We start from the raw sequence: 27,058 nt of genomic DNA on the forward strand, positions 1-27,058 counted from the left end.
TTAAAGGCTAATCGTTTGATATTTTTAACTCTAATTATTTTGTTCCGAATCGAATTTTAATTAAACTTACCATAAAATTTTAAAAATTCTAACTAACACAGAAATCAAGTCAATTTCGGCGAGCAAGGTCGGCGAGCAAGGTCCGCTTCGCGACTTGTCACTTGGCGAGCAAGATCAGCTCGGCAAGGAACTCCAAGGTCGGCGAGCAAGGTCAGCTCGACGACTTTCTTCTTGGCGAGCAAGATCAGCTCGGCAAGGAACTCCAAGGTCGGCGAGCAAGGTCCGCTCGGCGAGTTGCTTCTTGTCGAGCAAGATCAGCTCGGCAAGGAACTCCAAGATCGACGAGCAAGGTCAGCTCGGTGACTTTCTTCTTGGCGAGCAAGATCAGGTCGGCAAGGAACTCCAAGGTCGGCGAGCAAGGTCCGCTCAGCCACTTGCTTCTTGTTGAGCAAGATCAGCTCGGCAAGGAACTCCAAAAAAGGCGAGCAAGGTCCGCTCTGCAACTTCCTTCTTGGCGAGCAAGATCAGCTCGGCAAGGAACTCCAAAGAAGGCGAGCAAGGTCCGCTCTGCAACTTCCTTCTTGGCGAGCAAGATCAGCTTGGCAAGGAACTCCAAGGTAGGCGAGCAAGGTCCGCTCCGCGACTTGCTTCTTGTCGAGCAAGATCAGCTCGGGAAGGAACTCCAAAGAAGGCGAGCAAGGTCCGCTCCGCAACTTTCTTCTTGGCGAGCAAGACCAGCTCGGCAAGGAACTCCAAGGTAGGCGAGCAAGGTCCGCTCCGCGACTTGTCTCTTGGTGAGCAAGATCAGCTCGGCAAGGAACTCCAAAGAAAGCAAGCAAGGTCCGCTCCGCAACTTTCTTCTTGGCGAGCAAGATCAGCTCGGCAAGGAACTCCAAGGTCGGTGAGCAAGGTCCACTCGGTGACTTGTTCTTGGCGAACAAGATCAGCTCGGCATGGAACTCCAAAGAAGGCGAGCAAGGTCCACTCCGCAACTTCCTTCTTGGCGAGTAAGATCTGCTCGGCAAGGAACTCTAAGGTAGGCGAGCAAGGTCCGCTCCGCGACTTGTCTCTTGGCGAGTAAGATCAGCTCGGCAAGGAACCCCAAGGTCGGCGAGCAAGGCCCGCTCCGCGACTCCCTTCTTGGAGAGCAAGATCAGCTCGACAAGGAATTCTAAAGTTGATTAAAACAATCAACAAACCTCTTGCTGAGTAAAATTCATCCGACAAGGAATTCCAGAGTTGATAAAATCGTCAACAAACCTCTTGCCGAGCAAAATCCGACCGGCAAAGAATTCCAAAGTTGATCAAAACCATCAACAAATCTCTTGCCGAACAAAATCCGCCCTGCAAGGAATTTTGATTTTTCCGTCAAAATGATTGTTAGTTGCCCCTTGGACCGCACTAAATCCACTTGGCGAGGCAAAAATACAACAATTCTCAAGAAAATGGTCTGCTTGTTTCATTGTGCCAATGCCAAAAAGGGTTACAAAAATAGAACTAAGAACAAAACTTTAGATTGACAGAGTTCGATGTTCTGAAAATGGATCGGCTATTCGCATTCTGCGAGTTTTATGCCCCTTTTCCTCGGCCTTCTTATAGACGTCTTCCAAAAACCGAACTCCCTATATCTCTTCCAAGGTGGTTTGCATGGCCATTATCTTGTCCGACTACGTGAACCTTTCGCACTACTTTCTTATTCTCTACTACCGGACTTGCCGTCACGGTAGCTACGGCTGCATCATCTTCGACTCGGATGTGCTCATTGATACGCTACATTAGTTGGCCCATGGATGTCGGCTGGTTCATGGTAAGCGAGTCCCGCAGCCTATGTCCGACCGGGAGATCGCGCTTATATTGGGTGATTGCCAGGTTGATCGGGCAATCTAAAATCTCGTTGAAGGTTTCCCAGTATCCGAAGTTGTATGCCTTGAGTGTGTCGCTCAACTCCATTTTTACACTGAGAAGGTGGTCCACCTCCTTTGGCGTTTTGGTGTTGGTCTTGAAACGAGTCACAAATGCTTCTGCCAACTGCTGCCACCTTTCGATGCTTCCCTCCGGCAGCCTCTCAAACCATTTTAAGCCCAGCTCACCCAAGCTTGACGGGAAGGTAAGGCACATAAGAGCTTCATTCCGCTTATGTCTGGCCATGACCTGTCGGAAGTGACTTACATGCATGTATGGATCGGTTTTTCCATCGTAGAGCGTAAATTTGGGCTGGTGAAAGCCCGCTGGGAGCAGTGGGATCTCTATCTCCAGGGAGAAGGGAGTGGCGCTTAGCCTCGCCAAATCTGTGTCTAGAATGAGGGGCTCAGCTGGGCGCGGTGGTGGCATTAGGACTTCTTCACTGGCGTGACCGCCATAAAATAGCCGCTGGAACGCCGGCACCCTTTGGTTCTCTCGCCGGCGAACCCGCTCCTTCAAGACTACCCGCAAGTCCTCTGAACGAGCAGAGTAGGAATACCTCGATGTCATCGCCGGACGTGAGGGAATGCAGGTATTATCTTGCGTGCTTGACTTCTCTACAAGCGCGTCGGAATATCCAACCTTGTAACTTCTGGTGATCGAAAGGGAGGGAGTGTGCCTCTGGCTCTGACTGCCTGAACAGCGTGGTTGGGTGCGCTCACTGTGGTCTCGCACTCCAGCAACACCCTTCCCTTTGACATGCCGCTTGAGATCTTCCATCTCTGCCGCTATTCTTCGGATGACGGCGTCTTGGTCCCTCAACTTGTGCTCCAGACATCTGGCGTGTGATTCTCTCCACCGCCGGTGTCCGTCTAGGCTCCGAGAATGACCGAAAATTTTTCCGCACTTATCCTGCGCGTCTCTTGCATGTCCTCCTGGGGAAGTCTCCAGGTTTTCCATGGGAGGAATGGCGGGGAGTCCATCTCTTCGTCTGGCTGACTCCGGGGTAACTCCGTCGATGGCCGACAACGGTATCTCGTCGTTGTTTGCCATGGGAGGCGATCAGATGAGCTTGGAAGACAAGGTTTTGTCTATCAAGATTTCCACAGACGGCGCCAATTGTACGGGGAGCAAATATTTCGGCGTGCCTGTACTCCTTTCTACCAAGCTCCTCGTTTGTCCGATCGACCTGCGAACACAACGGCGGTGAGTTATCCGGCGGTGTGTGGCCGGAAAACCCCTCCGACGGTCAAGTTAGCACACACTCAGGGCTATAGAGAGAGAGAGGAGAGAGTTGAGCATTCAAGTGTTTCGTACAAAATGATCCATCCCCAGCATGGGGGGCGCAGTCAAGCTTATATACTCTCTGCACTCCAAATCTGCTCCCATTAGTCTCTTGACACGTGGTGCTGCTTTCCCATCCGTCAGCACAAATCTAGCGAACACCACCTAACCAAACTGCCAGACAACATTAGCTGGAACTCGGCAGCCCGGCGGCATCACCCGGCCTCCTTCGACCGAGCTACTTATCGAGCCTAACAATGTCACTCGCTGAGCTCCATCACAACCGAGCTCCGTAGCACCCCAGTACAGCCGAGCTCCAGACAGGTTAGTCCGGTCCAAGGGAGACCTTTCCGCCGAGCTACATGTGCAACCATAAGACCCGGATCGGCAGACAATCATCTCAGCCTCCTTCGACCGAGCTACTTATCGAGCTCAATAGTGCCACTCACCGAGCTCCATCACAATCGAGCTCAGCAGTACTCCAGTGCGACTGTACTCCAGACAAGTTAGGCCGGTCTGCGGCAGATCACGATCACCGAGCTAAAAAGAGCGAACAAGAGAAGACAAGCTGGTAGAGGATCTTCTCGGCCAACTCTGGTCTGGACTTCGGCCGAGCAAGCTTCACCTTGGCTCGGTCCAAATACGCTTAGACCACATTCAGCCCGGCCAGAATCGCGGCCCAAGTCGAGATTACGAAAATCCCCCTCTTAGAAAGTGATAATCAATCAGTTATTCACCTGTGTGTCTCAGAACTTGTTCCCCCGTAGGAGTGTGTTTCCTTGATTATGGACATCCGCGGCCTAGCTCTTCTGCAAAGTCTATCTTTTTCTTGGACTGGGCGTCAGAATAATAGAGTTGCCCACTGGGTAGCAAAGTCTTTAGCTTCTCATGTTTTATCTTGTAATTGGGTTGTGTTTCCACCTGCACCTTTGTTGTGCTTGCTTAGTGCTGATGTACTGCTTTCTTGTTCTTAATGCAGTAACCTTTCTTCAAATCAAAAAAATAAATAAAAAAATAAAAAATAAAATAACACAATTAGTCACAACACAAATTATTACAAAATTCATAATTGAGCATATAATATACCTATTTTTTGTAGTGTGTATTATAAAATTTCCAAACTTACTATCGTCGCATTTCTTTTCAAAGAAATTTGTTATTGAAGAATCCATTTGATTAAATAATTGCCTTTAGTCTTGGAAATTATTCCATTTTACATTTGACATAGCAATGGTCACTACAAAAAATTAAGGTTTTAGAGACCAAAATTTAGGGACAAAATTATTTTTTAGGGACTAAATATTTTTGTTACGAAAAAGTATCATCATTATATTTTTAGCAACGAAAATTGGACATTAGTGATGAATTATTATCATTTTGGGACCAAATTTTTTGTCTCAAAAAATAAACTATTTTGAGACCAAATTATTTTGTTCATATAAATCTATTTATTAGTGACATTTTCAAAATTTTGTCTCTAAAAACCTTTTTTTTGACTTTTCTAGACGATCTTTTAGCGATTATCCTCAGGACGATAGAAATTGGTCCCTAAATGTCTTTCACAACAAAATTTTCACTTTTAAAGACCAAAATATTTAGTTTCTAAAACTCTTATATGTTATAGTGGGCATAGTGCATATACTCTAGAACCCTATAAAAATTAATAATAATATGTTCCAAATTCAATAAGCCTTCTGTTCAATCATGATGAGTCCAGCACTTATTCATTTTTTTTTTTTTTAAATATAAATTCTTTTTTTTTCTTTTGAAGATAAAAAGTTTTTTTTTTCTAAATAATAATAATAATAAAACTTGTGACCAAACATTAAAAAACCCATACACATGTAAATAACCAAAAGATCTCCATGTAAGATATATATCACCTAGTGAAGGATTCCAACTTTTGATTTCTAAACCACATAGCAAGCAAGTAATTTGTTCCTTTTTCATAATTTCTGGGTTCTTTGATACATTTTTGTTTCCTATTTATGAATGTAAGGAACCAAATTACAAACAAGTACTAAATTGCTCTCTTTTTCAAAACTAGATTGCAAGGAAGTACTTTATTATGTCTTTTTCTAAATTAGATTGCAAGCAAGTAATTTATTCTTTTTCTAAACCAGATTGCAAGTGAGTAATTTGTTCTCTGCTTTTCTTTTTATCCTTCAATAATACAATTTGTTTCTATATATAAAGGTAAGGACTTCCCACATGGAGCACCATATCATCATTTATCTTTATTGTTAGGCAATCACAAGCTACTACTGGTAAGCTCACATTCATTGAAGCCACAAAGCAAAAGAAGAAAAATTCCTTTTTTTCTTTAATTTTTATTAACTTTTGAGAGTTTACAAGTTAATCACAATATGAATTTGATATCGTTGCAGGAGTCACATATCGAGGCACAAAATTCTGTAAGTCAATTTTAATTCGTTGTTTTGTTATTTTTGCCACTTTATTTATATTGGGTTAGCAATGTTGCTTGTGAAATATATTTATTGAGGTCCATATATTTGGAGACATTAAGTAGGAGCATTTTATGTTTTAGCCTTAAATGAATCTTCTTACTTTGTTTAGTTTTGTTTATAGGGTTAGATTAACGAGTGCCTTAAGAACATTGATTAACAATGTTAAAAATAAGGGAAATTCTATGATACACACTCTATTTAGGGTGTGTACCATATGCACCTTTAGTTACGATTTTTGTACTCTTAATTATGACTTACTGTATTGTTAGTTATGACACATTGTGACATTATTTATGACATTATTTTAGTTATGATTCAAGAGTTCTATAGTTATACCTTATGTGATGTTTGGTTATAACTCAATATTTTTTTTATAGTTATGACTCTTATAGTATTGAGTCAAGCCATTTGTGATGATCAAATTCATAAATGACATAACTTAAAAATCAAACACGCCTAAAGTATTTACCTAAAAATAATTATATATTCTTTATTCCACACATAATTATGACTTGATAATTCAACTGTTATATATGCAAAATTCAAAAATAATTAAGGGAATCTTAAAACTTCAAGAATACCACAAAATACATAAGTTGAATACAAATTCGTGTAAGTTCAAAATTATGTAAGTTTTTATGTAAGTTTTCACGAACTTACATAAATAATCTCACAAAAATGTGTAAGTTAAATACAAATTTGCTTAAGTTTGTGAAAACTTAAGACTTAGGAAAATTTGTATTCAACTTACACATTTTTATAAAATAACTTATATAAGTTCGTGAAAACTTTATAATTTTGTGATAAAATTACACACAAGAAATTTTTTCTAAAAGATATCATGACTTGATAGTTAAAAACCATGGCCCCGTTTGTTTGGGGTTATGGGGTTATGGGGAGGGGATTGGGTTTGATAGTGAGGAGAAGATTGAAAATGATGTGTTTGTTTTGAGAGATAGGGAGGGGATTAGTAATCCTTTGGTATTAGTAAGGAGGAGGAAGGGGGATTGGTAAGGAAGAGGTAGAGATGGTATTAGAAAAATAATGAGGGGATTAGAAATTTTTTTATTTTTTTTATATTGGGATTTTTTTTTAAATATAATGTTTATTTTTTTATATTTTTTTATTTGTTTTATTATTTTATATAAAAATAATTTAACAATTCCTCACTATCAATCCCCTCACTATCAATCCCCTCACTAACAATCCCCTCACTATTAATCCCCTCACTATCAATCCCCTCCATTCTATCTCCCAAAACAAACGGGGCCATATCATTCTAATTCCCAAAGTAGCTGCACCTGAAAAGCTCTCCCAATATGAGTCGATTAGTCTTTGTAATTTTATAATGAAGATCATTACAAAACTGCTAGCCAACCGCTTGAAGAAGTTTTTGTACCAACTAATCTTACCTAATCAAGCAACTTTTATCCTGGGACGCCTCATCCAAGATAGCAACCTCATGGCTCATGATGCTTTTCATCATTTAAAGCATAAGAGAAGAGGAAGAAATGCTAGCATTGAGCTTACACTTGATTTCTTTTTTTTGATCGGCTAAACAAAATCTTTATTGATGAAACATACAAAGTATGAAATATTACATCAATAAAAAGGAGCTTAGAGCTAAGAAGAAGCTCCAAGCGCCCAGTTGGTGAGGCACCAACAAAAGGAAGCAGAAGAATAAATGAAAGCATCAAACAGACAAACTAACTGGAAGTACACGGACTAATAGAACAGCAACACTGCAGAAATAGTAAACCTCCACCATTGCAATAGATTAATAGCCTTCCCAATCCTCCAAAAACAGAACAACAACACTGCAGAGGCACCCACAGACCAAAACAAAACAGCAGACAGGGCATGTTTTTTGGCCAAACAGAATTGCCAGTAGAACCAGCACTCAACAACACAAAACAGAACTGTTCAGAGGCACCTACAGACCAAAACATAATAGCAGGCAGGGCATGTGTTTTGACCAAAATAAAACTGCCAGTACACAGATAGATCAAACTAGCTCCCAACACAGAACTACCAGTACACAGATAGAACACAGATAGGCACCCACAGATATGAGCAAGACACTGCAGAAATAGTAGACTTGTGATTTAGACTTCCCAAAACTAACTGACCTCAAATGCTGTACATAGACATCCACACTCTAAACAGAATCCAGAGCACTAAGCTCCACCCCTGATCTGTCTCCAATTATAGACAAGATCATCAACTGAGTATGGGAATTCCTTAATGGAAGCTTTGAGCCAAATGGCAGATCTGAATTTTATAACGTCTAGCAATCCTGAAGAAGTGGGTTGTGCATTAGAAAATACACAATCATTTCTGAGTTTCCAAATAGACCATAGTACAATTAAGGGGGTTGCTCTCCATATTAGTCTGTCAAAATTATAGAATTTCTAACTCATCCACCAATAAAGCAGACCATCTACAGACTTAGGAATACACCAATGTAGACCCCATTCCTCAATAACTACTGACCAGATTGACCAAGAGAAAGAGCAATGCAGCAGTACATGGGGGGCAGTTTCTACCTCAGAGTTGCAAAAGTGGCAGAGGGGTGGAGCATTGCTGTCAAGAGAACCAATCTTGAGCAGAAAGTCAGAACATTTGATTCTAGATTTCCAGGCTAGCTAGGTAAAAAAAGATACTCTGGGGGGCAATAATGAGTTCCAAACAAATTTGGTAACATTGAGATGAGGGCCAAAAAGAGATGAGTGGTGAGAATAAAGAGCAGAAACAGAGAAGCTATGACCAGAATCAGTGCACCAGAGTAAGCAGTCTTCACAATCCAAACACAGAGATGGAGCAGAGGATAAGAGAGCATTCAATCTCACCTCTTCAACCAATTCCCATGAATAAAGCTCTCTTCTATGGGGGAGATTCCAAACAAATGGACTTGACCTCCTTGTGAAATAATGATTAAGGGAACCTTCCTTATCAGTTGACAAATTAAAATGGAGAGGAAAAGAAGATTTCAAACAAAGGCCACCACACCATCTATCAAACCAAAATATGATTCTAATACCATTCCCAACCTTGGAGCCACATTTGCCCACAAAGAAATTAAAGATAGGCCTATTGAGAGCCCCAAGTGAGAGAATGTCCCTCCAGACTCTAGAATGCTTGTATGAGGGACTCAAAGGAGGAAGCCAACAAGAGTTGTTAATTTTATATTTGCTGCACACAATTGACCTCCAGAGAGCATTGGTTTGAATTCCAAACTTCCACCACCATTTGAGAAGGAGACAGACATTAACATCTTTGACCCTTCTAATGCCTAGTCCCCCTTGATCAATTCTCTTTGTAATCTCCTCCCATTTCACTAAATGAACTTTCCTTTTAAGATCACTACTACCCCATAAGAAAGCAGCCTCTATCCTTTCTATTTCCTTAGCCACTCCTTCCTTTCTATTTCCTTAGCCACTCCTTCAGGCATTTTAAACATGGAAAGAAAGTAAATAGGTAAACTAGATAGAGTAGACTTGATTAAAGTTAATCTACTAGCAAAGGACAACAGTTTTCTCTTCCAACCTGACAGTCTAGCCTTGATTTTTTCAATTACAGGCTTCCAAGTAGATTTCCTTCCAGGATTTGCTCATAGAGGCAGCCCCAGAAAGTTTAATGGAAGACTCTGCACTTTGGAATTGAGAAGGGAAGCAAAAGTGTTTAAACAACCTTCATCTACACCAACACCACACACAACACTCTTATGGTAGTTAATTTTTAGACCGGATAATACTTCAAAGCATCTGAGAACCCTTTTAATGGATACCAATTGATCACTATCAGCTTCACAAAAAAGGATTGAATCATCGGCAAATTGCAAATGCGAGATAATAACATTGTTAGACCCAACAACTACCCCTTTGAGAATACCAAAATTGAGGGCTCTGACTAGAAGAATGTTAAGACCTTCCGCCACAATGTTGAATAGAAAAGGAGAGAGCGGGTCACCCTGTCTAAGGCCCCTATGGGGTGAAAATTCCTCAATTGGTGAGCCATTCACTAGAATGGAGATTCTAGCTGTAGAGACACATGTCTTCATCCAGGTAATCCATTTATCCCCTAAACCAAAACTGGCCATCAAAGAAAATAAGAATTCCCAGTTGATAGAGTCAAAAGCTTTCTTGAAATCCAATTTGAGAATCAACCCTTGTTTTTTGGCCTTCTTCCAACCATCCACTACTTCATTAGCAATAAACACCCCATCCAGAATATTTCTCCCTCCCAAGAATGCTGTCTGTGTTTCACCAATGATTGAGGGGAGCACTGACTTTAATCTGAATGCTAGGACCTTGGCCAAGATTTTGTAAATAGATCCCACCAGACTAATAGGTCTGTAATTAGATAGACCAATAGGGTTGTCCACCTTGGGAATAAGGGTGATAAATGAGCTATTGATGCCATATGCAAGCCTGCTATTAGCATGAAACTCTTTGAAAAATTGCATTATGTCTAGCTTCATGATAACACAGTAGGTTGAACCCATCAGGGCCTGGAGCTTTGTTATTGTTGCAGTCTTTGATTGTTGCAAGTACCTCAGCTGCACTGAACTCAGATACTAGATGTTGAGAGACATATTCCGGGTCAATGGTGTTAAATACCCCTGACAAAGAAGGCCTCTTAACCCATGATTCAGAGAATTGGGCCTTAAAGTGAAGGAGAACTTGTTGCCTAACTCCAGTAGGATCCTCAATGGACACTCCATTTACTGAAATAGAGTTGATGAGATTTCTATTCTACCGAGAACTTGCTACCACATGAAAAAACCTACTATTTTTATCCCCATTGATAGCCCAATTCAATCTGGGTTTTTGATGCCAAATCCATTCTACCATTCTGTATAGCTTCCACAACTCACCTTTAATCTCCCTTCTTCTGGCCTTTTCTGAAGCAATCAGTGCTCTTTTCTCTGCAGTGATATCCAGAGCATGTAGCTCTTCTTCTGAAGATTTTATTTTAGAAGCCATATTGCCAAACACCTGAATGTTCCAAGATTTTAAGACTAGCTTTAGATGCTTTAACTTTTGGGAGAGTATATACCCAGACCAGCCAGCAAAAGAGGTATCTGACCATGATGAGACAAATAACTGAGCAAAGCTGGGATGAAGAGTCCACGCATTTAGGAACCTGAAAGGCTTTGGCCCCCAATCTCTGGTATCCTCCATCATTAATAAAGGGCAATGGTTTGAGATTAACCTAGGCAAACCCCACAATTTCATTGAGAAATTAATCACCATTCAGGACTTAGTAAAATTCTATCAATTCTGCTACATTTCTCTGATTCCTGGGCATTGCACCATGTGTATCTCTTCCCATGAAGTGGTAAATCATGAAGCTTACTATTGTCGATGAAGTCATTGAGATGTTTCATTCCCTTGTCTCTCCTAGAGCAACCAACTCTTTCACTAGTACGGCTAATTTCATTAAAATCGCCACCCATGCACCAAGGGAAGAGGGATTTAAGCTTTAGGACATTAGCCCAAAAAGAAGATCTGGCACCAACATCATTGGGTGCATACATATTGAGCAGGACACAGTCAAAGGTGTTATATAAGGAACCTGAGAGTAAGATGTACCTCCTATTACAGCAGCAGCCAGAAAGTGTGAAGACAGCAGGATCCCAGATACATAGCAGGCCTCTGGCTGTTCCTTTAGGATCAACAGACATAAACTCCATATTTTTACTTCCCCATAGCCTTCTAGCATCACCATCTGATATAACTGTCCTTTTGGTTTCTTGAAAAAAAACAATATCAATATTTCTGTCCTTTAGGAGCCTCTTGATTCTGCCCTGTTTCTCCACCTTACCCATACCCCTGATATTCCAAGATATTAATTTCATGATAACCCATTAATTCACTCAAAAGGCCCTACTTCTTCCCTTTACTGTTGGGCCTTCCCCTCATTGGCAATTTTCTCCTTGTCTTTAAATTCTAATTTAGCAATTTTGTTGAGCACAATGCCTTCCTTCCCATGGTAGTCTATTCCAAGAGACTTCCCCAATTGAATTGTAGCTGCAGCTTCAGAAAGAATCTGGTTTCTCAGAGAAGAATCACCTGCAAAAGAATTAGACTGGGCTAGAGCTGTAGCAGCAGGTCTGTAAACAACAGATTTAGCATAGTGCTTCTTGGCTGCATTGTTTGTGTAAGCATGAATCCTAGCAAAGCTAGTGAACCCCTCCATCTGTGACTTCATCTTCCTTTTTTTCCTCAGGTTACACTGGTGATCTGTGATGGAGGCTGAAATTGAGTCTTGGGCTGACTATGTATGAGCAAAATTACTGCTCATTAACGGGTTTAAGATGGACAAAGGGCCAGGAAGCCCATTATTTGATGCAGATACATTGGGTCTACTAGAAGAACCATTGGAAAGAATGGGCCTGCTAGGAAATCCAGAAGTGACGGGCTTCTTTTCAAAGTGGGCCAAGTCCACTTCTAAATTGATGTCGGGTCCACCACCAGCACTATCTTCATTCATACAACGTATATACCCAGGTGTAAAAACTTGTTCAATACACTTTTGCCTCTCATCATTATTATTTGAAAAATGGTCAGCCTTTTCCATCAAATCTATCATAGGCCTCTCAGCACACACTCCTCCTCTGTTTACGCCTCCATCACAGGGTGTCTCCTCAACCATTGTGTCCGTCGGACAAGCAAGCTCAGCACCAAACATGGCCTTAGCCACTGCCACCTCATCATCTTCTCCCCTTTCCTTACCATCTAACACTGGAAAATTCACTTCTTCAACACTGCAACAAGTTACAAGAGTATTGGACTCGTATACACAAAAATCTGGTTGGAGGTCTTGACACACAAAAATCTTATGATCTTCACCATTGCAGTCCAAAGTTAAAGATTTGGCAATAAATTCCATATTTGAAGTGGCTATTCTGATCCTGGCATGGGAGAATGATTTTGGTTCACACAAATCTCCCTCAATGTTGAGTACCGAGCCCCATAAACGACCAATCTTTGTGAGAGTGCTTCTGTTCCAAATATGTAAGGGTATCCCACAGCATTTGAACCACACACATCTTTCTTGGACAAAATGATTTCCAGATTTGAACTCTGCCGCAAACTGACTCAGATCCTTAAACCAAGCCTTGAGGTTGTCAATGTTTGATGTCAACTCCTCCTGGGTGTTAAAAGTTAATCTTACATCCCTTCCACCCCCGTTTCTGATCAAAATATGCTCCAGGCCTTTCTCCTTCAGTGCTTCACGAACGCTGTGAATGGAGTGTTCTGTATTGAGACGGATAATGGCATTTTCATAGAGCCAACCGTTGCCCTCTTCAGTGACTTTGATGGAGGTGTTCGTATTCACCCCTTGCAAAACATCAGCAAAGGATCTTTGACCAGCAAGTGGAGCATGACCTCTGAATCTGGTAGCTTCAAAAGATCTCCTGTTGAACTGCGATTTCACAACTTCTGATTTTCGCCTGTTATGCTCCTCCCTCTTTCGTCTATCAAGAGTTGCAGCTTTGACTTCTAGAACTTTGTCATCCACCAGAAGACCGTTGGCTTTTTGAATGGCTATATCAGCTGCTACATTACAATCGAACCTCACAAATCCGAACCTAGAATGAGACACTACTCTTCTTTTGGAATGGATGAAAACATCCTTAACTATGCCAAATTTTGAGAAGAACTTGAACAATGATTTAGCATCCATTTTTGATGGTATATGATCCACAAAAATAGAAAAAAGACCATGCGATACTTCCATGCCTTTCCCTCTACCACCTTTCCAATGGTTTACTACCGGAATCCATCCTCCTTTTTGCTGTGCCATTTTTTCTGATGGTGGATTTTATTTTACACTTGATTTCAACAAAGCGTATGATAGAATTCAGTGGGATTTTTTAGAGGTTGTCCTCCTTAAAATGGGTTTTCATTATAGGTGGGTCAACCTTGTTATGGAATATGTCACCACCACAAAATACTCAATTTTCGCTAATGGGGGGATACTAACTACCTTTGTGCCCTCTTGTGGACTGCACCGAGGAGACCCTCTCTCATCGTATTTGTTCCTATTGGTATCTAAAGTGTTGTCTAATCTTGTCACTCAAAACATTCATTTGGAAAGGATTTATGGTCTGCGGCTAAGGAGGACTTGCCCAATTTTAAAGCACTTATTTTTCGCAGATGATGTCGTTCTTTTCCTCAAAGCTAATTAAAGAGAGTGTATGAATTTATTGAATATCATTGAGGTGTATAGTAGTGCCTCAGGCCAATTACTTAACATTGATAAGTTTGGGGTTCTATTTTCATCTAATGCTTCGGCTTAACTTTGAGCTTCCATCTGCAACACTCTGAGCATTTCCCAAGCTAATCCCAATGCCAAATACCTGGGCCTCCCATCCTTCTAAGGCCAATCTAAAGCTGCCATGTTTTCTTTCCTGATAGAGAAAGCTCTCTCTATTCAAAGATGGAAAACAAAACTATTATCCCATGTAGGAAATGAGGTTTTGATAAAGGCTATTGTACAAGCATTTCCCACCTATGCTATGACATGTTTTGAATTACCTAATAGTCTTTGCCAAAAACTCAATTCACTTATAAGAAACTTTTGGTGGAATGGTGATCCTGAGAAACGTGGCATACATTGGGCAAATTGGTCCGCCATGACTAGGCCCAAAGCTAGGGGAGAGATGGGTTTTAGGGATTTTCACAGTTTCAACCAAGCCTTACTAGCTAAGCTTGATGAAAGATTATCACTAATCCCAATTCTCTTTGGGCCAAGATGTACAAAGGGCTTTATTTTCCAAACTCAAATTTTCTTCAGGCTTCTCGAGGGACTTCACTGTCTTGGACATGGGTTAGTTTACTCAAGGGGCAGAGATCTTCTTATGAAGGGTCTTCGGTGGCAGGTTCAAAATGGTGAGCATATTCATTTTTGGAAGGATAGTTGGATTCTGGCTATTGAGGGCCATAAGATTCTTTCATCCAAACCAGCTGGGTGGACTATTAATATGGTGGCTGATGTAATTGATCGTTCTAGTAAGTCTTGGAATCTAACTTCACTTCAGCACCACCTCATCTCGGAGGAAATGAAGGCCATTCTATCCATCCCTATTGCAGTTGGTCAACATGAGGATTATCTGGTCTGGCATCCAACTTCTTCGGGCTATTACTCAGTTAAGTCGGGCTATGATCTGGCTCTACGTGCGTGTGATTTTACACAAATTTGTAGGCCCTTTTCATCATCTACTCTTGGGGATGTACTACGGAAGTTCATTTGGAGCCTTGATACCCCTCCTAAAATTTGCCACTTTTGGTGGCGAGCTTACCACATCCTTCTAGCTACAAAAGATGGGCTGCATAAAAGGAAATGTGCTCCGATGCCTATTTGCCCTATCTGTCTTGATGAAAGGGAAATAGTTAAACACTTCCTTTTTGACTGTTCGTGGACACAAGCAGTTTGGTTTGGCAGTAGTCTCTCTGTCAAGATTCCTAAAGGTTCCATTCCGAATGTGGCTCAATGGACATAAGTCTAAGGAAGATGCTAGGGCCTTTTTGAGTCAAGTGGCGACAGTATGGTGGTTTATTTGGAAGTCTAGAAATGAATTTGTGTTTAATCACCTCCCTGTGTACCCACTCGCAACTTGCCGCAGAATTTCCCAAGCATGGAAAGAAAGGCTAGTTTTTCTCCACTCTACTAATGCTGTTATGTCCTCTCAATCTGTCCTTGTTATACCTACCGTTGATAGGTGGAGGCCAACTCTGGCTAGGAATCTCAAAGTCAATTGTGATGTAGCTTTTTGCAAGCACTCCTTAGTGGAAAGCATTGATGTTGTTGTTCATGACTTCCATGGTAAGCTTGTGGAGGAAAGGGCCCAGTCTTTAATAGCTTTTTCTACTCTTCAAGCAGAGGCTTATGCCATTCGATTGGCTTGTTTAGTGTCTATAGCTCTTAATATGTTCTCGGTGGAAATTGAAAGTGATAATCAATCGGTTATTCACTTGTGTGTCTCAGAACTTGTTCCCTCGAGGGAGTCTGCTGCCCTGATTATGGACATCTGTGACCTAGCTCCTCAGCAAAGTCTATCTTTTTCTTGGACTGGGTGTCAAAATAATAAAGTTGCCCACTGGGTAGCAAAGTCTTTAGCTTCCAATGTTTTACCTTGTAACTGGGTTGTGTTTCCACCTACACCCTTGTTGTGCTTGCTTAGTGCTAATGTACTGCTTTCTTCTTCTTAATGTAGTAACCTTTCTTCTGATCACAAAAAAAAAATAAAAATAAATAAATAAATAAAATAAAACACAACTAGTTACAACACGAATTATTACAAAAATCGTAACTGAGCATATAATTTACCGCTTTCTCGTAGTGTGTATTATAAAATTTCCAAACTTACCACTATCTCATTTCTTTTCAAAGAAATTTGTTGTTGAAGTATCCATTTGATTAAATGATTGCCTTCAGTCTTGGAAATTATTCCATTTTACATTTGAAACAACAATTGCATAGTGCATGAGCTCATATACTGTAGAACCCTATAAAAATTAATAATAATCACTTTATTTGGTTTGAGTTTTCAAAAAATATTTTTTAGAATATTCTAATTTTTTATTTTTCATTTTTTTTTTGTTTTTATTGAGTTTTTAAAATATATTAAGCAATTTTTTAAAATTTTTAGACACATTTAACATAATACACTTTAAAAAGTATAATATTTATGATTTTTTTTTAAAAAATCACTAAATACCAAAAATACAAATATATATATATATATATAAATTCAGTACATTTTTTGTATTTTTGTGTATTTGTTAATTTTTTAAAATATGTTTTCACAAATATTTTACTATTTAGATACATCTAACTAAGGTTTACCTAAATTTTTTTAAAAAAATGCTTAAAATTTTAAAAATATTTACTAAAAACAAAAAAAATAATAAAAAACAAAAAATTTAATTTTTGGAAAACTGAACTTAGAAAACTGAAACCAAACACTAAATAGGTTCCAAATTCAATAAGCCTTCTGTTCAATCATGATGAGTCCAGAACTTTTTAATTTTTTTTTTTAAAAAAATTAATTCTTCATTTTTCTTTTGAAGATAAAAAGTTTTTTTTTTTTTCTAAAAAATAATAATAATAAAACTTGTAACCAAACATTAAAAAACCCATATACATGTATATAACCAAAAGATCTCCATGTAAGATATATATCACCTAGTGAAGAATTCCAACTTTTGATTTCTAAACCACATAGCAAGCAAGTAATTTGTTCCGTTTTCATAATTTTTGGGTTCTTTGATACATTTTGTTTCCTCTTTATGAATGTAAGGAACCAAATTACAAGAAAGTACTAAATTGCTCTCTTTTTCAAAACTAGATTGCAAGGAAGTACTTTATTCTGTCTTTTTCTAAATTAGATTGCACGCAAGTAATTTATTCTTTTTCTAAACTAGATTGCAAGTGAGGAATTTGTTCTCTGCTTTTCTTTTCATCCTTCAATAATACACTTTGTTTCTATATGTAAAGGTAAGGACTTCCCATATGGAGCACCATATCATTTATCTTTATTGTTAGGCAATCACAAGCTACTACTGGTAAACTCACATCCATTGAAGCCACAATGCAAAAGAAAAAAAATTCCTTTTTTCTTTAATTTTTATTAACTTTTGAGAGTTTACAAGTTAATCACAATATGAATTTGATATCGTTACAGGAGTCACAAATCAAGGCACAAAATTCTGTAAGTCAATTTTAATTCGTTGTTTTGTTATTTTTGCCACTTTATTTATATTGGGTTCGCAATGTTGCTTGTGAAATATATTTATTGAGGTCCATATATTTGGAGACATAAAGTAGGAGCATTTTATGTTTTAGCCTCAAATGAATCTTCTTACTTTGTCTAGTTTTGTTTATAGTGTTTGATTAACGAGCTCTAAGAACATTGCTTAATAATGTTAAAAATAAGGCAAATTCTATGGTACACACTCTCTTTAGGATGTGTATTATATGCACTTTTAGTTACGATCTTTGTGCTCTTAATTATGGCATACTGTGTTATTAGTTATGACACATTGTGATATTAATTATGATATTATTTTAGTTATGATCAAAGAGTTGTTTAGCTATACCTCATGTGATGTTTGGTTATAACTCAATATTTTTTATTATTATTTATGACTCCTATAATATTAAGTTATGCCATTTGTGATGATCAAACTCACAAATGGCATAACTTACACATGGTACACACTTATAATATTTATCTAAAAATAATTGTATATTCTTTATTGCACACATAATTATGACTTGATAATTCAACTATTATATATGCAAAATTCAAAAATAATTAAGGGAAGTCTTAAAACTTCAAGACATGATATGCAATCATACCACAAAATTACGTAAGTTTTCACTCGCCTGTGCTGGAATCACCACCACCACTGAAGCCTCCTCTGCCACCACCTTTCAATACTCACTTCCTCCTCTTCATCGTTCACCTTCCCCATATCTTCTATTCCCCTTCTCTTTCTCTTCTTCCTTCTTCTTCTTTACCGAAACCATAGATTTGAAATATAGGGTTTTGCGAGTCGTAAAGGTAGGGGCTAGGTTAGGCGAGCAGAGGGTGGTGAACGTGGAAGGGGTTTGTACGAATTGAGAGTGGTGGGGGGTGTGTATTTTGTGAGTTGTAGAGGTAGGGGCTGTTGGTGATGCAACAACAATGGAAAACTGTAAGAAGGGGCTGGTGGGTTGCGTCAGGGAGTAGGAAAAGGCTAAGTGATTGCGTCCGATGGCAAAAAAGAGCTAGGGCGTGACAATAGAGGTTGTAAAGGAGTGACCAGAGGTAGGAGAAGGTCATCAAAGTTGAGGGTCTGACCGGAACTAGGTGGTTGGCCGGTGATAGGGAAGGGGTTCTGTGAACCAGTGGCCGAATAATTAGAAGGGGTGCTTGGAGTTAGGGTTAGAGTTTGGTTATTTTGGTAATTTGCTTAATGGGCAAAATGATATAAAAAGAAAGAGCATAATCTACTTTACCCCATATGATTTAGTCCATTTACATTTTACCCCATATCATTTGAAAATAATCACTTATTCCTCTTACGGTCTTAGTTGTTTTGCATTTTACCTCATTGCTGTTACTTATTCCGTCTAAATTGACAAAATTTGTCATACACACGCAAAAAGATAGAGTAGGTATTGAAAAATAATAATTTTAAAGTTTAACTATGATGTAAAAGGACCTATTTGTCTAAAATTTCCTTCTACACTATCATCTTCTTTCCTCAAATTCTATCCCTAAGATTAAATTAGAAATAGAGTTAAGAAGTTAGAAAAATTATGTGATTAAATTAAATTAATTGTATAATAGAAGAGATAGAATGAGAAAATAAAAAGGAAAAGGAGAAAAAATAGAAGGGTATTAAGGTCATTTTATATTTTTCGTTAACAATGTTACTATTGGGAAATTCTATTTCCAAACATCAAATCTTCTCTATGTACATTATTTCTAAACCCACACACTTAATGAATTTGAAATCTCATTTTTTACTCAATACACAACTTTATTATACCGAGAATGCCCTGATCTTCCTCCTTCACACCACTATTACCACCAATCTCTGTACCTCCTGCTGTCCCAAATCACCACCTCCGACTACCATCGCAGCACAATTCATATTGCTAATGATTGATAACAGTCCCGACCACCATTACTGACAGAGAAAAGATCTAGAAAATCCAGGTCTAGGGTTTAAAGAGAAGAAGAAGAAGAGATGAAAGATGAGGTTAGCTATGGCAGTTGCGGTGGCTGCGTGGGTTGATATGAGGTAGGGAAGATGATGCGAAGGGTGCTGGTGTGAGTGCAACTGATCGAGATCGCAACCGAGAATGGTGTGATCCCAACAATGATGAGCAGCGGGAGTTGGAGAAAAACACTAGAGAAGGTTGCTGAAGGAGGAAGAAGATTGGGGAGGAGGGCGATTTGATTACTGTGGTGGCGGTAACAGTGGTGTGTGGTGATGTTGGGGTTAGGACGACGGTGGCTGGATTGCAGTTGGCGGTGGATGTGGTGGTTCATGGAGGTGACCAAAAGGAAGGGAAGCTGTGGAGGGGCGGCGATAGGAGGTGAGGAGCTGGGGAGAAACCAACGATGTGACTTAGGGTTCTGTTGAAAAGAAAAGGGTATTTTGATATTTTTATTTTAGGACATAAATGTAATATAAAAAAGATTCATTAAGTGTGTGGGCTGAGATAATTTGATGTGTGGAAATAGAATTATCCGTTACTATTGCGCTTTAGTTCAAAATCACAAATGAATACGTGGCTATTTCTAAATGATAAGAGGTAAAATACAAAATGACCTAAACTATAGGAAATAAAGTGAATTTTGCACTAAAAAAAAATAATTAATTATTAGAATGTCTAACCTAACTTTTAGGGTGCATTTATAGCTGTCCTATTTTATCAATTGGCAATGAAGATGTTATACATGATTATTTAGAAGGAGCAACTATATGTACTGCTGCTGTATTGACTATAATATTGATTCTCTATTATCGTCATATTACCAATATTTATACTATATTATTGTTACAAGCAGTGAAGAAGATAAAGAAAAACTGAGACTTAAATTATTCAACAATTATTATATGAAGTAAAGGCTGTACTTGATATCTAAATCTGAACTTGATTTTTTTTTACGCCAAATGTCTCTTATTTTTTTATTTGAAACAAAAAATTTGATAGATGAGAGTAGGAATCGAACCAACAAAAAAACAAAAATTAAATGAATAAGGAGTGGGATTCAAACCTTAGAATTTAGAAACATTAACAAAAATTCTTACCACTTAAGTTACACATAATATATAATAAATAATTTATTTTATTTTATTTTTATTTATTTGAATTGCACATTCATAACGTGTACCAACCGCTAATATAAATTATGCTTAATGTTTGGGAGTTCACTGTACATTGTTTTGGTCTATTCTTGAAAATTTAGCTTTTTGAACTAGGGAGCAAAAAAAATTGAAAGAAATTAGAAATTGGTCTGATTCAAATCAACTCACACAATTTTGGTTTAGTTTTCTCAGTTTTGGTTCTTAATATATGTGAACTGCACTTCGCGGTTCGGCCCACGGCTTTTTAGTTATGATCATAACTACAAAGTGGAATCAAATCAGACCGTTTAAATATTTATTATTTACTGTATATATATTCATAAATGGTTAACTCTTTACTTACAAGTGTGCTGTTGTATGACAGTAAAATTAGTTCTCAACAATTTTTGCTTGTAAAATAATGATAAGTTACTTATTTTTGAGTAAGTTATGATTACGTTCTGAATGATGATAAAATTTATGAAAATTGTGGTTCCAAATTGAACTGAACCATATTTTTAGTTCCAAATTTTATGAAATCGTAAATTTGATCATGGTTATTTCAAAATTGAACCAAACCAAATCATGCTCACCTCTATTATGAACAACAAATTGTCTAGTCACACAATAAATTTGTATCATGCTTTATATTTTTCTTTCCTTCAAATTATTATTATTATTATTATTTTGACAAGAATTATGACTTCTGTCTATATGTTGATAAAGAAAGGGAGGGCGTGATGAATCGAATTCTAGAATGGTTGACAAGGCTATGGCAACAGTGGGATGTTCGGGGGTTGGCTCTACTTAGTTTCACTTTATAATTTATTCTTTTTATCTTTGGACAACGTAGAAAGTACACGCCATCATTATGGACCGGTGTCATTGTTTGGATAGCCTACTTGACGGCCGATTTTGTGGCAACTTTGGCCCTTAGCAAGCTCTCTGACAAGTGCAATGCTAAGCCTAATGGCGAATTGGGGGCGATATGGGCACCCTTGCTTTTGCTGCACCTCGGTGGCCCAGATACTATAACAGCTTTTTCCGTGTAGGATAATAATTTGTGGTTGAGGCACTTCATAGGATTAGGTGTTCAAACTGTTGTGGCAGTTTATGTCATTATTTTGTCTTGGAGAAATTCCTTGCTTTCTTTTCTGTCAATTCCGGCGTTCGTGGCTGGAATTATTAAGTATGGAGAGAGAACATGGGTTCTCAAGTCAGTAAGTAATGATAAACCGGGAAGCATTCTACCGATTTATGACCATATCTTGATTGGATCAATTCATGATCCACATTTAGATAATTATTACACTAGAGAGAAACAATATGTAAGTGCTTTACTACTGGGCCTAAAATCGGTTAAGGATTTTAAGGAATATATGGAGCAATATGAACCTGATAAGACAGCATTTATGATACACCATTGTGTGGGTGATGAAATATTTCTTTGGAAAGCATTGGAGGCTGAAATGGGGTTGATGTATGATTTGTGGTACACAAAGGCAGTGGTAACTTATACCAAGGTAGGATGCATTTTCCACTCGATCAGCTTCGCTTGTACAGTGTGTGTGTTGGTAGGATACTTCTGGCTCACTTTTAGGTATCAACAACACTACTACTCCACGGTTGATATTGCCATCACAGGCGTGCTAGTGGTAGGAGCTCTAACTTTGGAGATTTATGCAGTTGCTCTATTATTGTTCTCTGAATGGACAATTCTTTGGCTAATTAAAAACAAACATCTCCAACTGGTGGCCCGATTGGGAAAAAGGTTTCCTTGGTTATTCCGAATGCTTGAAAAGAGAAGGTGGTCTAAAAAGATGGAGCAATTTGATCTACTTGGTTTTTGCCTCAAAAAACAGTTCAAGCCTTTACTGACATTGACGACTTGGAGTAGGAGTAAACTTGAGTGGTTGGCTGGTATTCTGGACAATGTCAATTGGTACATGCACAAGACTTGTGTGAATGTCAAATCTAATTCTAAACTACCTAGCATGATTCTGAGACACATAAAGTACTTGGCTGATAAAAATACTATTTTGCCTCACCATAATACTAGTTCTACTACCAAACTTAAAAAACTGAATGATGAAGAAGAGGACATGACATATTCGGCTGACGTACATTTTTACTCTAAAATTGTTGCTTGGCACATCACAACAGAAATGTGCTACCATTGGGACTCGAATACTTGTCAAAGCAGTTGTACTAACTCCACCTCTGCAGACGGAGATGACGGGCAAGCTAGTATTAAGGAAACATGCAGAACTCTGTCACATTACATGATGTATCTACTCCTCATTTGCCCTTCGATGTTGGGCGTTAGTGTACGGAGAGAATTTGGCTACCCCGGTCACAGCTCAGACAGTCACAGGATCCAGTTGATCAATGATCTCCAAGAGTTTCTCAAGAGTAAGAATGTGCATAATGTAAGCGAAGCTTGCCGAGCATTAGAAGACTTACCATTAACTTTTGATTCGACCACAAGGGAGGCACGCGAATTTGCATTAGAGTTGAAGGAAAAGAAAATGGAAGAGAGATGGGAAATACTTAGTACAATGTGATAAGATATCAACTATACCAGATAATAAGGATAGCTGCAGCATTACTCCTAATGCAGATGCACACACAGTATCTCATCCATCAGTCAGTTAGAGTTAGAAACTAATTCGAAGACACAAGAGACCAAGTATGTTGAGCATGCAAGGCATTCATTTCTTCTTGCATAGCTTGAAGCCAAATAGGGGATAAAAGAGCCTCTTTATAGGAGGGTGGTTCAGTATCAACAAAGGTAAAAGAAGAAGTAGGCTTTGAGGATGGTGTGAAGGCTGAAAAAGAAGCTTTAGACCGAGTGATCATAGGATGAGAATTAAGAGTTGTAGGTGGAGGATGTAAAGGAAGTTGAATGGCAATGGACTGGATAGGGATAGGCGGCTGCAGAGGAAACATGGGAATCTGGGTCAGCATGAGGCTGTCCTGGTGCAGACCCGTGCTGCAGACCAGCAGAAGACAGAGGAACAGAATGGGGCTGCAGAGCAGCAGTTCTGGGTGGCAGCAGAGGAGAAGCAGCAGTGTGAGGCTGCAGAACAGGAGGCTGGGCAGCAGACCTGGGCTGTAAAACAGCAGAAGGCAGAGAAGCAGACCTGGGGTGATGAGAAGTAGAACGGAGCTGCCTAGAAGGCAAAGGAGGAGAAGACCAAAAAAACTGATGTAAAAAAGACAAAGAAGAAGGTGCAGGTGCAGACTGAGAAAGAGTATGAAAAGGGAAACAAGATTCATTAAAATGAACATGCCTAAAAAGATACACACGACCTGTAAGAGGGTCTAAACACCTGTAACCTTTGGCAAATGGATGATATCCTAAGAAGACACAAGACACAGAGCGAGGTTGAAGTTTATGAGTCACATAAGGCTTGAGCCAAGGGAAACATTGACATCCAAAAACTCGAAGATGAGAGTAATCAGGAATGAAGTGAAACAACAACTCAAAAGGAGATTTATGAGCTAGCTGAGAAGAAGGCAACCTGTTGATTAAAAAAGTAGCCACAGCAATGGCATCAAACCAGTACTTAATAGGCATAGAAGCATGATGTAATAATGCAATAGTGGTATCAACTATATGCCTATGCTTTCTCTCGGCAACACCATTCTGAGATGGTGTGTAAGGACAAGAATGCTGATGAACAATACCCTCGGAAGCAAGAAAATGAGTCATTTTGTTATTAAAAAATTCAGTTCCACCATCTGTTCGCAGAATTTGTAAAGGAGTTTGAAATTGTTTTTCCACATAGGCTTTAAACTCAATGAATTTGGAATAAACCTCACTCTTAAAAGATAAAGGATAAAGCCAAGTGAATTTGGAAAAATCATCCACAAAAAGCACATAAAATTTGTAAGAAGAAGCAGACTGAAAAGGCCCCCATACATCACTATGAATTAAGGAAAGAGGTTGATTGCTAGTGGAATTAGACAAATGAAAAGGAAGCCTATGGCTTTTAGCAACACAACAGTCAACACAATTTGAAAAGACTGTCTTATGTGCAACATTATTAGAAACAAACTTCAAATGCTTCCTAAGATGAGACAATTTCAGTGAACTTGGATGACCAAGTCTATTATGCCAAATGTCCTCAGTAGCAGAGGCTGAGGAATGCTTAGAACTAAGATGAGCTTGTGGACAACATGCAGCAGCAGATGAAGATGGAAGGAAATGGTAGAGACCATTGATGTTAGTTCCTTTGTGAAGCACTCTCTTCGAATGCTTGTCCTGAATCACAAAGTTAGCATCATCAAATGTAATAAAACAATTGTTATCTCTGGCTAATTTGTGAACAGAAAGCAGATTTGAAGAAATAGAAGAAGTGTGAAGAAGAGTGTTTAATTTGAAAGAATGGTGAGGAGTAGGTAAAAGCCCTTTACCAGTGTGGTGAATTGGTATAGAATTACCATTTCCAATAGTAATTTGATCAGAACCTTGGTAAGGTTGGTAGCAACTCAAATTACTCATATCATTGGTAATGTGATCAGTGGCCGTAGAATCAAGATACCAAGGCACTGGTGCAGTAGATGAATCTGTAACCGAAGCATTGGAAGAAGCGACAAATGCTTTGGAGTGTTGAGCAGATGGTGAGGAGGAGGAACCAGAAGAAGAATGAAATTGAGAATCCATTCTATACCAACAATCAATGGCTATGTGACCAAAACCTCCACAGATTTGGCATTGAGATTGAGGAAAAACCGATCTGCCTCGTCCGCGATTAGCACCACCTCTACCATTATAATGATAGCCTCTCGACTGAAGCCGTCCACCTCTATTACCTGGAGACTGAGATCTGCTTCCTCTGTAACCAGAACCACGAGATGAAGAGTTGCCTTTAATAGAGGAGAAGGCAACTGTTGGATCAGAAGAAGACTTCTTGAGTTTAGCCTCCATATGAATCTCTTCAGAACAAAGAAGAGAAGACACCTCTTCCATAGTAATAAAACCAGATCTGGCTCGAATGGAAGTAGCGAATGCATCATACTCATCAGGTAATCCGTTAAGAGTTATCAACACTAAATCTTCATCGTCAATTAACACCGAAACAAGAGCTAACTGATCAATTACTTCTTTGATTTTTGCAAGATAGACAGTCATTGAATCAGTTTTCTTAGAAATACTATTCAGTTGGTTCTTCAATTGATGAACATGAGATCGTGAAAAGGACGTGTAACGCTGATGCAAGACAGACCATACTTCAGAACAATGATTACAGTTTAAAACCGTGGAGTATATTGATGGAGACAGAGTAGCAGTCATGCAACTCAACAGATGTGCATCAACACGATTCCATTTCACTCGATCCGGAACTCTTACCTGAATCATCAAGAACAGTTAATGGTGGACATGAACTTGGATCATCAACATATCCAAGAAGTTCTGTAGCTCGCAGAATTTTCTGCCATTGTGATTTCCAAATCACAAAATTTGATGTATCAAGTTTAACTGTAACAAAGGAGGATAGATTGGAAAGAAGCAAAGAAAGATCTGGAGGAAGTGTAAAGTCAGAACTCGAAGCAGCCATGGATGCTTGTGCTCGGAGGAGCTCAAAGCTCTGATACCATGATGAAAGATTGAATTATTTGATTCAAATTATCAATACAGTAAATCCATTTACATGGTGTATATATACACCTTTAGAACTAGTTACAATCAGTTGCAAATAACAGAGTTAGAAACTAATTCGGGTATAGACTATAACAAACTCTAACTGACTGATGGATGAGATACTGTGTGTGCATCTGCATTAGGAGTAATGCTGCAGCTATCCTTATTATCTGGTATAGTTGATATCTTGTCACAATGTGGTTGACTATGATATGTTATGCAGCAATGAAGGTTCAGAAAGATAACCATCTTCAACTCCTCAGACAAGGCGGTGACCTTCTCACTTTGGTTTGGTTCTCTCTCCCCCAAATAGTTCAACTGGGCGATGACAATCGTTTTGATAAACATCATTTTAATGGTGGCTTTTGGCGTGGTGGCAATTATTTTGAAGATATTATCGCAATAGAGAGAAATTTAATCAAACAACTGGCAGTGTTATTCCGCGAGACCTCAGAAAGGTTCGACAAGTCTGAATCATTACTCCTCCAAGAATCAACTGAAACGGATTAAATTGGCAATATTTGCTCTTTGTAATTTTTCTTATTAAATAAATTATACGTATGCAATGTAATAATGTAAAATAGTAATTTATCTTTTATCTTTATTTTTCTTTCAATTGGGAGAATAAAATCATTGGATAATATATATTCTCATACATTACACACAGTTATTTGTATGGATGATTTGAATCTCTTGTTTCTTGTTCACAATTTGATATATCTAATTAATCCTTCAAATTACAAAAATTCCTTTTCGATTTTTTCATGCCAAGTGCTACCCATGCGTAGGATTGAGAAGAAAAAAAATTGAAAAAAATCGTAAATCGATTCAGTTCTAACCAATTTGATTTTTTCAATGTGTAAATCGATTCAGTTCTAACCAATTTAATTTTTTCAATG

General features: G+C 38.8%; 1 protein-coding gene across 2 annotated transcripts; it reads left to right on the top strand.

Moving 5' to 3' along the window:
• Window positions 1-5,376: 5,376 nt before the first annotated feature.
• Window positions 5,377-26,806, top strand: LOC114293608 (uncharacterized). Of its 2 annotated transcripts, XR_014366384.1 has the most exons (5): window positions 5,377-5,453; window positions 5,574-5,600; window positions 17,163-17,230; window positions 17,350-17,376; window positions 26,383-26,806. XR_014366384.1 is itself a non-coding variant. In XM_082924670.1 (4 exons), the coding sequence occupies exon 4, from the start codon at window positions 21,892-21,894 to the stop codon at window positions 23,074-23,076; it is 1,185 nt and encodes a 394-aa protein (XP_082780796.1). In that variant the 5' UTR covers window positions 5,406-5,453; window positions 5,574-5,600; window positions 17,163-17,230; window positions 17,350-21,891; the 3' UTR covers window positions 23,077-23,508. The 2 variants fall into 2 exon arrangements, 1 of the variants encoding a protein (XP_082780796.1); XM_082924670.1 differs by lacking the exon at window positions 26,383-26,806 and having other exon boundaries at window positions 5,406-5,453; window positions 17,350-23,508.
• Window positions 26,807-27,058: the final 252 nt, after the last annotated feature.

This window comes from Camellia sinensis, chromosome 4 (genome assembly GCF_055761805.1).
Source record: "Camellia sinensis isolate YWXY chromosome 4, ASM5576180v1, whole genome shotgun sequence".
In the NCBI taxonomy this organism is placed as follows: Eukaryota; Viridiplantae; Streptophyta; class Magnoliopsida; order Ericales; family Theaceae; genus Camellia; species Camellia sinensis.